Raw genomic sequence first — 14,774 nt, forward strand, 5'->3', positions numbered from 1 at the left:
AGGTGGAATGCCCATTCCACTTCTTGAGAGGTGGAATGACCATTCCATTCCCACTAAGAATTAATAAAGTAATAAAATAATTTAAAGAGATAATTCACGCATACACACACTATATAAAATATATATATATATATATATATATATATATATATATAAAATATGTATCTATATGCTGTTTGTTCCCCCTCTATCTATCTCGTTTATTTTTCTCTCTCTATTATCTCTTTTCCTTTTATTTTTGCAAATTAATTTTTTTAGTTAATTTTTTTTTACTAATAATAAAATGTAATTTAAAGAAACAATATAAATTCATTCTATTCCAACTTTCTTACCAAACATAGGAATGAGAATGAGATTTCATTTTTACACATTCCATGTTTACAACCAAACGGTGGAATGAGAATCATTATTCTCATTCCATTCCCACCTCCTTTCTCATTCCATTCCAATTCATTTCACCACACCAAACATGCCCTTAAGGTTTATCTGAATTATAGGAAGAAATGGTAGAAAAGCCTTTACAAGTTGTTGTAATTTCTAATGGTGCCGGTCCAAGGGAAAAAGATATAGAGATAATGCATAGCCAAATTTTGGTCTTAGAGGAACGTACGCTTGTAGTTTTTGACATAGCTTCACACTTATGAAGAGGCTCTGTTAGAAAGAGGGCAGAAATTGCTGAGCAAAATAATTCTCAGATGGAGTATAAACTTGCAAAAATGCAGGAACAAATGAAAGCAATAAGAGCTGCCACCTTGGTTCCACTATTAGTAGTAGCCACCATCAATTTTTTTTTTTTTTTTTTTTGGCTGAATATTTCATTAACATTGTATCTTGATTGATGATCTTGATTAATAGTTTATTTGAGTATGTATATTTTGCTGAATGTTTGTTGTAAACATTTCATCATGATAATGGTTTATTTCAATTTGTCTTATGCTGAATATTTGGTTAACAGTTCAGTTAATTAATTTGGATTTGTATTTTTACATATATGAATTTTATATTAATACCATGTGGACTTCAGGAAATGTAAACTGACAAATAAATCAGGCTAATAGGAACTACAAAAAATCAAATAGAGCCAAAGAAAAAAAAAAAAAGCATACAAATCTAGCAGAGCTAAAAAAAATGACAATAGTAATTAAAGTGTTAGGGATGGTTCTAGCTGTCACAAATGTAATAATAAATAAAATATTAAGGACTCTCGAATAAATTATTAGTGATTTTTCTATTATCTTCTCTTATGGGAATCAATATATAGTATAAATGAAACTCATTCAAGGGACCTTTAACTGTTAAGTGTTGAAAGCCTAAAGAACTAGAAAACCCCATATTAAACCAGTTGGAGAAACACCCACATCACAAAGTACACTCCCAAAATAGAATAGAGCCAACCCGACAAACACTAAAACAAGAAAACGACCATCCAAGCATAATCAATCACCACCAAAGAATCACATGCACAATTTTCCCAATACCTCGACCACTAAAGAAAACTATTATCCTTCTAATAACCAAAAAAAAAAAAAAAATGCATTCTAGCAAATATCAAATGCAGTTTTTGCAGTAAAGTATTTAATTTAACTTACTAAGCAAGACGATGAGCCTCCCTGGATGATGAGCCCCCTAGAGCTTGTTGCACTAATGCTGTTAAAGATGTGAGTTGAGCCTGCAAAGAGCTTATTTGGTCCCCTACTCTTTCTTCTGTTACCTTGGACAAGTTGATTTGATCCCCTAATCATTGTTCCGTTACCTCAATTCTTTGATTTGCCTTCTCAGCCCTTTGTGTTGCCTCTTCAGCCCTTTGATTTGCCTCCTCAGCCATTTGATTTGCCTCATTAGCCCTTCAATTTGCTTCATCAGTACCACGCCTAGTCTCAACAATGTCTACATGACTTCCCCGTAAAGAGACAGTGGGCATCTCCCCACGACCAAACCCACGAACATACGACGAGGTTAAACCAACTATTTGAAAGTAAATCCCATTATGAGTCAACTATGTAGAGGAACTAGATACACCATCCAAATTTTCTTGTTGATTGACTTTTTGAATCATTCTATCCTGCATATCCATACAAATTGGTATGTAAATGATTAATAAATACAAAACAATCACTACAAGAAATTCGGGTTTTAGGGACAGTCGAAACTGTCCCTAAAAGTACCAAATCCGTCCCTAAAAGTCAGTTTGGACCGTCACTAAAAGTTGCGTGCCAAAAGAGCTTTAGGGACGGTCAAAGTTGACCGTCCCTAATACTTTTGACCTTTAGGGACAGTCCAACCTGTCCTAAATAACACCGTCCCTAAGACGGCCAAGACTGTCACTAATAAGGTACGAATTAGGGACAGTTTAAATGACTGTCCCCAAAAACTAGAGTATTAGGGACAGACAGACCGTCCCTAATACATAATTTTTCAATTATAATTATTGTATTAGGGACGGACAGACCGTCCCTAATAGATTATTTTAATTATATATTTTAATATATTATTGTATTAGGGACGATCAGACCGTCCTTAATACATTATTTTTAATTATATATTTTAATATATATTGTATTAGGGACGGCTACACCGTCCCTAATATATTATTTTAATTATATATTTTAATATATATTGTATTAGGGACGGTCAGGACCGTCCCTAATACATTATTTTTAATTATATATTTTCATATATTGTATTAGGGACGGTCAGACCGTCCCTAATAGGTTAATTTAATTATATATTTTAATATATTATTGTATTAGGGACGGTCAGGACCGTCCCTAATACATTATTTTAATTATATATTTTAATATATTAATGTATTAGGGACGGTCAGACCGTCCCTAATACATTAATTAAATTATATATTTTAATATATTAATGTATTAGGGACGGTCTGACCGTCCCTAATACATTAATTTAATTGTATATTTTAATATATTATTGTATTAGGGACAGTCAGGACCGTCCCTAATACATTATTTGAATTGTATATTTTAATATATTAATGTATTAGGGACGGTCAGGACCGTCCCTAATACATTATTTTTAATTATATATTTTAATATATTATTGTATTAGGGACGGTCAGGACCGTCCCTAATACATTATTTTTAATTATAATTATTATATTAAACCGTCTATATATATATATATTGTATGCTTAATTTGTGAATTTAACTATTCCGGATACATACATACAAAACATATACAAAATAGATCCACAATAACATTCAAAAAAATATTACTATCCATAGAATAAAATCAATCCACAATATATATATTCAAGATCCATAAAATATAAAATCTCTAGTTTTCTAAACAAAAACTAAAACCATGTGGTAGCACAAAAAATTATTCCATCCTCTTCAAGATCCATTATTCATTCTGTTGGTGGTTGTGGTGGTGCTTGCTGGTGAGACCATGTTGGTGGCGGCAGCTGATATTGCCATCTTGTTGTTGGTGGCGGCTGCTGAAAATACGAGTCTGCTGGAGGTGGCGGTGGTTGTTGATGCCAATTTGGTGCGGTTTGCTGCTGTTGGGAATCTGATGGAGACTGTTGTTGGTGGAACCATGGTGGCGACTGCTGCTGCTGTTGGAATTGGAGGAACCATGGTGGCGGCTGCTGCTGCTGCTGCTGATATTGGAGGAACCATGGTGGCGGCTGTTGTTGGTACTGCTCAAGCATCTTCTCAAGTTTTTCTATTTTTTCCGCCATTTGTACACTTCTTTCTTCAGCAATTTCGGCCCTTTTCCTAGAAGCCTCATCATATGATGAAGAGGCACGCTGACGCTTTGGAGCCACGAAACCATGTCCGAATCCACGGCAATATCCCTTCCTTATGCCTAGTTGGTTTTGTACTATCTCAACATCATTTATGGATGGACTCGTACCATCAGAATTTTGAGAATTTTGTGCAGCTTTTTCTTTCATTGCATCCTGCAAAATATTTAAGTTCGCTATCAAATTAAAAAAATATGGCATAGGAATAAATCAAGTAATAACAGAAAATGTAATCACACATGCACCAGCACATAAAAATAGAGAGATTAAAGTGATTCGGTTTATAACATGCGCACATACAGTAAACAATGGCATTTCTTGTATGCCATTTCTTGTATGACATGCTGTTTCTCAACAAATAGAAAAAAAATTTGTACATTTAAATAAATTTAAGGCTCACTACTGTCGAAATTATTGTTAGAAACTTTGTGGGTAGTTGGTGCACCAGAAAAATATTAGCAAACAAACCATGGGTTTGACAGAGCTAATTTTTTCACAAAAACTCTCCATTATCATTATAATGTGGTCTGATACGAGTTTAACACACAAAAAGTATCCATCACTGCAAAATGGTTGATCAAATCATTAAGGTTCTGGTATTTTAATAGATTAGAATGGAGCCAAAACGCAAGGCACTTTCTGTAACTTGCAACTCTAAGGCACTTTCTCAAACATGGTAAATGGCTGCCCATGTTGTCCCCGTTGCAAGTTGTGCGATTCCATCACCCACATAGCCAAATTTGATATGAAAAAGGAGTGATGCATTTTGACATTTAGTAGAAACCAACTATCTCTCCAAAATCCTAATGGTGGGCTCTGGGGCCACAGTGAAGTTCCAATTTTGTTTTTCCAGTCTTTTTGTGCTCTGGAGTTGTTTGGTAAAATAAAAGAATAAGCATAATGTTTTATATTAGCATAACCAAAAAAAAAAAAAAAAAGAAGGTATTTGAATGAGTGCATTTGGGAGTCCATGTATTGACCTTATAAATCTGAAAAAGATGAACATCAACCTATATATATTTTTCTAATAAGCTAAAAAAAGCTTTTAGCTCGTCATATGAATATATATATAAAAGCTAAAAAAAGCTTTTAGCTCGTCATATATATATATATATATATATATATATATATATATATATATATATATACACGTTAATTGAATAATAAACTTAGAATCTCCTATCACTATTAATGATAATAAAGTCAATCATGCAAACACAATATGGTTGGAGACATACGACCTATAAGCTCCAAGAGTCACCAAAATAATTCATCTTTTCTTTAACATTCCTACAAATGGGATTTTATGTTTTTGGTGGATTTTCAAAGTTACAGCCACCCAAACATAATAAAAGAGTACGGATAATTATATATTATATATATGTGCAACCTCACATAAAGCTTATGACATTAAAGTGCTTGCTTCATGGAAAATCACTTCTCACTTTCTCTACATATATATTTAGATAATCATAAAACATAAAAGTGTGTATATATATATATATGTAACAACCACACATAAACCTTATGCATAAAAGGGTTGCTTCATGGAAAATCACCTCACTTTCTCCACACCCCCATACACAAACAGACAGACAGACAGATATATTCATATATATATATAAATGGGTCACTACTTGTTAGAGCAAAGTGAGGCTTCCATTTACAAGCTAATTCCTACCAATTTGAAGGTTTGGCAGACATTTATCAGTTTTAGCTACTCCTTACCAGTCTAAAGGTTTGGAAGATTTCAGGAGAACAAATTAAAATCAATGGCTATTAAGATTAATACATTTGGGCACTATATTGGCCGAAGACAGAAATAAAAATTTCAAACTACTATATGGTTACATTACCATAAAATAGTTTGACATTATTGTGAGTTATTTTTATTTTTATTTTTATAAAATAAAAATAAAAAATTAAATGGTGCTAGCTAGCTAGATTCACCTACAGGTTGAACCTAAAATGAAGATGGAGACTTTATCGATCCTCAAAAATATTCAAGTGTCTGACTCGTGAACTCAACCTTAATGTATTTAAGCTTTTATTCTGTTCATGGTTTAGGTAAACAAAACATTTTCATTTTAACTAACAATGAAAGATAGGTGAAGAGATTGAGGTCAACCTTAGGAGTTAAAGTATGAAAATTGGTATTAGATGGGGGGTTAATAAGGTATGGTGTCTAGGTCAACATAGGAGCATCATGACTAAGTATTAAAGGGAATAAAAAAGGTTCCCCCATTGAACTCGGAGCATCTTTCTTAGTAAGATTTAGGAGACAAGGTGGATGGAACATCATTGGAGATAGTCTAGATCTGATTAAATACCTTGACAGTAACTTTGAAGAAATTAACAATAAACTTATTTAAACTGTTGGAAAAATGAAATTGCAGCTTCCTAAACAACTGAATCTAAATAAAGACCTAAATTATCATGAAAATTTGCAGCCAAATCAACCAGATCACACCATTCAAAAAGTATGTAACAATAAAACATAAGAACAAACAGAAAATCTATTTCAACTATATCTCAAGAAATATATAAGGAATACATAACAGAATATATAAGGAACACATAACAGAATATATAAGGGTTTATAAAGTTCCATCACAATAGTACCTCCTGATTTTGATAGTCTCCACCAAGCCCGAGATTCTCTTCGAAACAACAATGAATCGCTTCTGCAAACCTGTATTTCCCACAGCGATTCAGCCTCAGACCACAAGCCGACTCCAGATTTGGTGAAGATTGAATCTTGTGATTCGGTGAAGATTGAAGCCCAAAGAATGTTTGATTAAGAACCTCTGTCTTCTGCAACGGTGGAAGAGGGTGGAAGAGCCTCCGTCTTCTGCAACGATGGAAAAGGGTGGAAGAGGATGGAAGACGGTGGAAGAGGATAGAAGACGGTGGAAGAGGCGTGATGGCTTGAGCGTTCAGAACTGAAGACTAGGTATACAAATGTAATGAGATATATGATTAAACGACGTAGTTTATGCCCCTTTTCAGTATTTTATAAAATAAAATTATTTTATATATTATATTTTTGTAGCGCCAAACAAAAAATGAAGTGCCAAATGTTACCGCGCTATTTTTTGTGGAATTGGGGACGGGCTAGTTTAGGTTTTAGGGACAGTCTTTAGAGTGTGCCAAAAAATAAAGTTTTAGGGACGGGCTAGTTAAGGTTTTAGGGACAGTTTATGAGATTGTGCCAAAAAATAAGGTTTTAGGGAAGGGCAAGTTAGGTTTTAGGGACAGTCCTTGAGACTGTGCCAAAAAATAAGGTTTTAGGGACAGTCCTAAAAAACTGTCCCTAAAACATAGGGTTTTAGGGACAGTTTTTAGGACTGTCCCTAAAGGACTGTTACTAAAACCCATATTTCTTGTAGTGAATAAACTAAAATTTACCAGTTATGCGTATACATACATAGAGATCCTGACAATGTGGGGTGACCCATGTCCCATCCTCCCTATAGTGTGTTTCGGTGATAAAATGTCACCATGTCTAAGTCCTTTTCAGTCTCCATGTTTTGCTATTTTAGTTAAGATAATCAGAACCGAATATTACTAATTTTACATTTGTAAATTTATATAATTACAAAAAATAATAGAACATAGAAAATAACCATTTCATAGCGAAGTGTGACAAACGGCTTTGAGCCACCACGGTGATTTGTTAGATTCTTTGCTTTGTTTGCTTTATTGACAGTGCTCCTATTTTGCATTTCAGTTTAATGAATTGTCATTACCTACCTAAGCCTACAAATATAAAATTACCATATGAATAGAAAAAGAACAGTGTACCTGGAATGTCGGGGTCATGAAATTTTCACATATAGCTTGCCAATTCCCAGGATGAACATTTCTATAAGGCTTTCTCCTAGCCCTCTCTACAATATCATCCCTGAAAGATTTAAAATGCATGTGCATGCGATTTTTATGTGATTGAAATCGAGCTGCAAGCCATTTGTCAAGTCCACTTCGAATGCGAGAATTTTCAAGATCAATCACAAAATTTTCCTGAAATAAAATAGATATATTGAGAATACTTGCTTAAATAACTTAGGGTATATAAAAGAATACAAAAACAAGGCATGTTTCATAATATTATCTGATTAACACAATATTATTAAAGGCATTCAGCAAACAACATTCAGCAAAACTTAGCAAACTGCATTAAAAAAAAAAAGAAAAAAAAAAAGAAGCAAGAATGGTAAATTCATTCAGGAAAATGCATTCAAAATAATTCAGCAAAATACATTCAGATTGTTTTCTCTTTTCTATTTTCTTCAAACAAGAGATAACTCTAAAATGGTAGATTAAGTATTGCTTTTAGCCTTCTAACTATGATAAATTATTAGAAGGGGGAAAGGTGTATTACTTGAATATGATGATAAAACGTGGCCTTATTTGCCGATTCCATGCGTGACCAAGTCCCACAAGTCATACGAGCATGCTCTCGACATATAACACCCACCATCGACTCGAAAACCTTAGACCAACCACCAATGGGCTGATACTTTCCCTCTGGGAAAGTAATATGTGGTTTATGACCACTATTAATCCTATATGCAATCAATTTTACGCCCCGACTGATACCACGCCCTTTTTTGGATGTGCTAAAAGCTGCAAAATCAACAATATCAAATGAGAAAACCTAGGCATAATTAATTTAAATTTCCCCACAAAATCGCAATATCAAATATCTCTATTATACTAATGTAGATTGCCATACTTTTTTTTTTTTTTTTTTTCAAATTTGTTAATATAGCATAACTTGTAAAATAATGTAATGAGAAAATCTTACATGCACTCGATGACTGATTGGTAGTAGATGTGGGAATTTGTGTGGGAGTAGGTGTGGTCACATGCTCAGCCTCAGGTGTGGGAGTAGATGTGGAAGTAAGTATAGTCATAAGCGCTCTCCGACGACCGGGTCTAGCCATATTAACCTGTCATAAGTTAGTATTTCACGATACAAATGAGTATAAAATAAATATTTATTACAAGTCTTGAACATACAATAATAAGTATACTTTAAAAAATATACATTATATGTAACAAAACAAAAGTGAGCTATAAAAATGAGGGGAGAGAGAGAGAGGAAGAAGAATAAGAAGAAAGTTATAACATACAAAATATATAGGAAACAGGTAACAAAAATAACACCACCATTTTCAAAAATGCCTCACTCGAGAATGAATGGGATGATAAGTGGTGGAAGTAGGAAGTAGTACTCAAGGAGTAATTCTAGAGTGAAAACGAATGGATTTTCTTCCACTTATATAAGAAAGAAAGCAATCAATAAAAAAGCTCGTGGGAACAAACAAGAAAAATGGAAAAATCATGGTGGATAGAGTATACTACTAATATATACTACAAAAGGTAGCACATAGTTTAGCTAAGAGATATCCTCAAAACAGGCTGTCCATTGAACCTATGAGTACAAACTAATGAACCTTTACATAACTAAAACATAAATTTCTTCATACAACGCCACAGATTACAAGAGCCTCATTTTACTTTCCTAAATGTTGAATTAAATACCCCTACTACTGAAAGATTTATGAAATATGTTCCTTGGTCACCTCAACTTGTCTACTGTGCAAGTTTCAATGAGATTTTTCACGTGCTAATCCTTACCTTTCAAGTATGACCCAGGAGTATGAGAGATGGAATGTTCAAAAATGCTTTTAGAAGTCAAATACAAAAAAAAAAAATTTGAAAAAATTTTTCTAAACCATTACCAAACACTAGAAAATACAAAATAAAAAAAATGAAAAAATATTATATATAAAATATTTTACAACAAAGCCTTAAATTCAATAGATTGGAAGCTCTGGAAATTCAGTAACCCGTGAAACAATATGACCATTAAGAGAGGCAATGGATGTACCCCTTTTCAAAATTAACCTTCCGGTGCAATGATTATATCATGTTTTAATTTAAAAAGTAGTTTAAAAGTTTCTTGAAATAGAAGACTTTTGACCGGATAGCATGGCTTATGGCCATGAAGCCCTCCCAAACCTATACGGTTTCCTTCATGTGTTATTAAAATGGATATTTAAAAGATTGGGGCAATTCATTGAATGGTAAATAAAGTGTTCATATGAAAAAAAGAAAAACACAAAATCATTTCAATAAAAGGAGGACTGAAAGACCTAACCACTTCTCTTAGCAGTAAATGTTCAAGAATTTTTAGGTTAGAACATTCCATCTAAACCCCTTACTTGTTTAATGAAGATTTTAAGGCAAAAGAAAACAAGAGAAATATCTTCCTTTTATATATATATATATATATATATATATATAGTAGGATGCTTTTAATATCTTCCTTTTATATGTATGTATATATAGCAAGAGAAATATATAGAGAGAGAGAAAGAAAGACCTAGTAATTGATATATGGACCGAGAGATTGAACCGATTGAATTATAGATTGCGAATACTGAACTGAGTAAAAGATTGAGTCTGACGATGAAAAACTAGGGCATCGTTTTCATCTTGAGAGGGAGAGAACAGAGTGAAAGATTGGGGTTTCCTTCCGACACTGAATACAGAGAGAAAACTAGGTTATGATTTTCATCTTTGGAGAGAGAACAGACAAAAGGCACGGCATGATCTGATTTGTCTTGAGAAAGAGTAAAGTTATCTCTCTCTCCCCAGTTATTCACGTGGCGTTAAAATTTCCCGCTCAAAATTTGGGGAGATATTTTGGGCAATTAAAAAAAAAATTTAATTCTTTTGAGAAAGTTAAAACTAATACCCAGCTATTCTATTTGCAAGAGTGGAATGGTCTAGCACTACACTTTCTGAAGACATTTTACCGAAAAGGCAAAGTCTCGCTGATTGGAGTTCTGTAGCCCGTGTCCATGTGTCTCGTCTTCTTAAGCTTCAGAATTATTCTCTTTTCATCCAAACTTAAATTTATTTATTTATTTTTAATGATTTTTTTTTTATTTAATTACTTTTGAAAATTACTCCCATGGTCTCAAGAAAATATGTTCTTTTTAAAAAACTATGACTCACTAATGTCTTTTTTGGGAAACTTTGAATATGAAGCACGGACACGGACATATGAGACACGAGTACGATACATTTGTGAGTCACAACTTCCTAAAATAGACATTTATTTTGAGAAAGGGGGAGTAATTCTTATGAAATCATCTCTCATCAATAATATATGAAGTACGGACATAGGACACGAGTACAACACGATAAAGATCTAAGGTTTGAAATTTTAAATTATTATATATTAGACTTCTAAGATTAATTATTTTTGTATAAACGATGTATTTAATTAGTATATAGTTTATGCTTTAGCTTTGTCCACTATGCAAAAAATAAGAAAATTAATTTTCAAAGAGGAAAATTTTTTATTGGAAAAGTTATAAAATATTTAAATTTCATTAAAAAAAAAAAAACATTGATGACCCACATTCGTATAGGCTGTTCTTTCTCTCTCTCTTTCTATCTTTAGACTACTGACTTATCGACATACATCGAGAACTACGTATGTACCCACACATATGTTGTCCAAATATGGTCTAAGTATACCATATACTATAGTATTTTATTTAAATATTATGTAAAAAATATAATGTGTATATATATAAAATTATTACCATAAAACAATAATAATATATATAATAATTATTATAAAACAACAATAATATATATAATAAAATAATAAAATATATTATTATATAATAAAATAAAACTATATAAAAATAAAAGATTCTCATAATATATAGGTCGAGGCTAAAATTTGATTCTATATACTTAAGACAGATTCGCCCCGCTATGGTGTTTACGGACTTAATGACGTCTATCTCCTAAAATGTAACGACCTTTCTTTCTTCAATAGTTGTACTATAAATTGAAAAAATAAGTGAACCGACTTGGTGCAGTACTCTCTCCTGTAGACTGGACTCAAACTCACACTATGCTCTATATATGCAAGTATGCAATAAGAGAGAATTAAGGAGGAAGAGGAAAATTTAGAAGAAGAGAAGTATTCTGAATTTCTATCTCCCAGGATGTAACGGCCTTTCTTTCTTCGATAGCAGCACTAAAACCGAATAAATATACGAACCGGTTTGGTGTAGTACTCTTTCCTATAAACCGGACTCAAACTCACACTATGCTCTATGTATGCAAATATGCAAGAAGAAAGAATTACGGAGGAGGAAACTTTAGAAGAAAAGAAATATTCTGAATTTTTGTGTGTTTTGCAAATGATCCCAATTGAGGTATTTATAGGCAGCAAGGTGCCTTTTCGGGTGGGTGCAACTATGGGACATGATGGTTCATTCAAATAGAACCAGGTGCAACCCTTTGGATAAAACTGGTTCGATCAAATTTAAACTAAAGCACTGGTTCGAACCAGTTACTGCAACTAGGGGTGGCAAAGTTTGACACGACTCGTCAATACGACTCGAGTTAAGCGGGTTGTGTTGACCTTAAACGGATTTGGATCTTAAACGGGTTGACACGATTAACCCGTTTAGTTAATTGTATCGTATCGTATCATATCGTATTTGGATTAAAAGATTCAACTCGTGTAACTCATTTATACCCGCTTAACTATACGTGTTATAAACAAATTTATATTTAAGCTCCAAAATAAATATCTAAACTTGTATCTAATAATTTATTATTTTGTAAATTAGAAATTATTTAGTAATTTGATTAGATTGAAACTTATATTTTTCTAATATTTATTATTTGATGAGTATTATTAATTATTTAAATAATATAATGTTTATTTTATTAAATAGGTCATTAATCGGGTTACACGTATAATCTGTTTAATAAACAGGTCGGGTTAATGTTGAGAGTTTCTGATATGATTATTAAATGGGCCGTGTTCGAGTTGAACTATTTAATAAAATACCCTTAGATCGACACGATACGACACGATTATAACCCACAACCACGAATTGTTACCCCTAGGTGTAACCCTTTGATGCGATGGTTCAGATCATGGTTTAGAACAAGAATAGAGATTGGAGGCAATTGGCAAGGTTAAATGATATGCCCTAATTTTTATTTTTTTGTGGCCATAATCCATGGGCCTATCAATTTTGAGACCCCATAAATTTTGTTTGTAACTCTGCATTGGTTTGCAGGACTGGGCCTTTTGTTTTACTATGGATTGGGTTTGGGCTGGGTTGAATGGCTGATAGGAAATAGTAGTACTTTGTTTAGCAATTATAGTAGTTAGCAAAAAATAGACTATTTGCGATAGATTATTTGTCACCAAAATTAGTTTTTTTGGCACAAAAAATAATTTTGTTACCAAAAGATTTACAATTTGAGACAAAATAAAGATTTGTCACAAAAGAGTTAATAATTGGCGACAAAAATCTATAATTTGTTACAAAAAATTGACTTTTTGTGACAAAAACTTCTGTTTCTAAAAATGTACTTTTTGGCAACAAACTATTTGTCACTAAATGTTAAGTATTTTAGAACAAATGATATTTTTGTTGACAAAAGATTCACAATTTAAGACAAAAAAGAGATTTGTCGCAAAAAATTAACTTTTTGGGACAAAAACTTTTATCTCTAAAAATGTATTTTTTGGCAACAAACTATTTATTACTAAATGTTAAGTCTTTTGGAACAAATAATATTTTTGTTCACAAAAGATTCACAATTTGAGACAAAAAAAGATTTGTCGTAAAAAATTAACTTTTTGGGACAAAATCTTTTGTCGCTGAAAATGTATTTTTTGGCAACAAACTATTTGTCACTAAATGTTAAGTCTTTTGGAACAAATAATATTTTTGTTGACAAAAAATTCAGATTTTGAGACAAAAAAGAAATTTGTTGCAAAAAAAACTTTTTGCAACAAAAGCTTTTGTCTCAAAAAAAATATTTTTTCCTAACAAACTATTTGTCGCTAAATGTATAATTTTTTGGCACAAATAATGTTTTGTTGGCAAAAGATTCACAATTTGAGACAAAATAGATATTTGTCGGAAAAAATTTGTCTTCTAAAACAGTGTCTTTGGCTTAGGCGACAAATTTACTTATTTGTTGCAAAAAAATACATATTAGGCAACAACATTTGAATTTGTCACAAATTGTAGCCTTTTGAAACAAATTTAATTTTCTTGCTAAAAATTTCGTCCCTCAGTATTTGTTGTAGTGTTCTAAGTGCTACGAAGATTACCTCATATAGTAGTTGGCTATGTTGTCCTCGTCAAAAGTAGAGCCTGTTTCTTATATGAATTACCAATTAGCTGCTTTTTGTCCTCATCGTTGATCGTGAGGGTACTACGGTTAAAAACTCTTCCGATGATGCTGATAATTCGACTGCGAAGAAGAACCGGTGTCAGTGCTGTAAGAAACAGAACAAAGTGACCGGATTCGGGTGTCGCTGTGGAGGCATGTTCTGTGGTGTGCATCGGTACCCAGAAACTCATTCATGCATGTTTGACTATAAGTACGCCGGTCGTCTTGCTTTGGCAAGAGAGAATCCACTCTGTGTGGGTGATAAGTTGGAGAATAGGATATGAACAATAAATAAGGTGTGCAAGTGTGTGTCTGTGTGTTTTTTCTTCCCTTTTTTGTAATTTGTTGTTGTTAGAAATAACATTGTAATTTTTCAATTTTCTAAAAGCTTTTTCTCTTTTTTTTTTTTTTTTTTTCTATTTTTTTATTTTTTGTCTATTTTTTATTTTATTTTATAATTTTAGTAATCAAATTTTTAGTGTTATTTTGCTAAGTCACATAAATTGGGAGGGAAAGCGAATTCGAGAGCCGAGAGCGTGAGATCGGCATAATTAAGTTATAAGTAGTGAACATTATAAATAGTGAGAATTTCTGAACATAAGAGCGAGAATGCACTTGGAACATGAGAACAATACCTGTTGAGAAGAATTGTGAATGTGAGAATAACACCTGTTGAGAAGGATTGTGTAACTTAAGTTTTTTTGCGCTTAAATTCTAGTCTTTAGACTCTCTATGTCAGTAAAATCTATATCAACCTTTT

General features: G+C 32.5%; 1 protein-coding gene across 1 annotated transcript; it reads right to left on the reverse strand.

Moving 5' to 3' along the window:
• Positions 1-7,525: 7,525 nt before the first annotated feature.
• LOC132277662 (uncharacterized) lies at positions 7,526-14,187 on the reverse strand. The gene is made up of 4 exons (XM_059779504.1): positions 14,016-14,187; positions 8,154-8,398; positions 7,577-7,792; positions 7,526-7,531 (listed from the first exon to the last, which is right to left on the reverse strand). The coding sequence occupies exons 1-4, from the start codon at positions 14,185-14,187 to the stop codon at positions 7,526-7,528; spliced, it is 639 nt and encodes a 212-aa protein (XP_059635487.1).
• Positions 14,188-14,774: the final 587 nt, after the last annotated feature.

This window comes from Cornus florida, unplaced genomic scaffold (assembly GCF_030987335.1).
Source record: "Cornus florida cultivar Cherokee Brave unplaced genomic scaffold, ASM3098733v1 CherokeeBrave_3.0.0_Hap2_Chr10, whole genome shotgun sequence".
In the NCBI taxonomy this organism is placed as follows: domain Eukaryota; kingdom Viridiplantae; phylum Streptophyta; class Magnoliopsida; order Cornales; family Cornaceae; genus Cornus; species Cornus florida.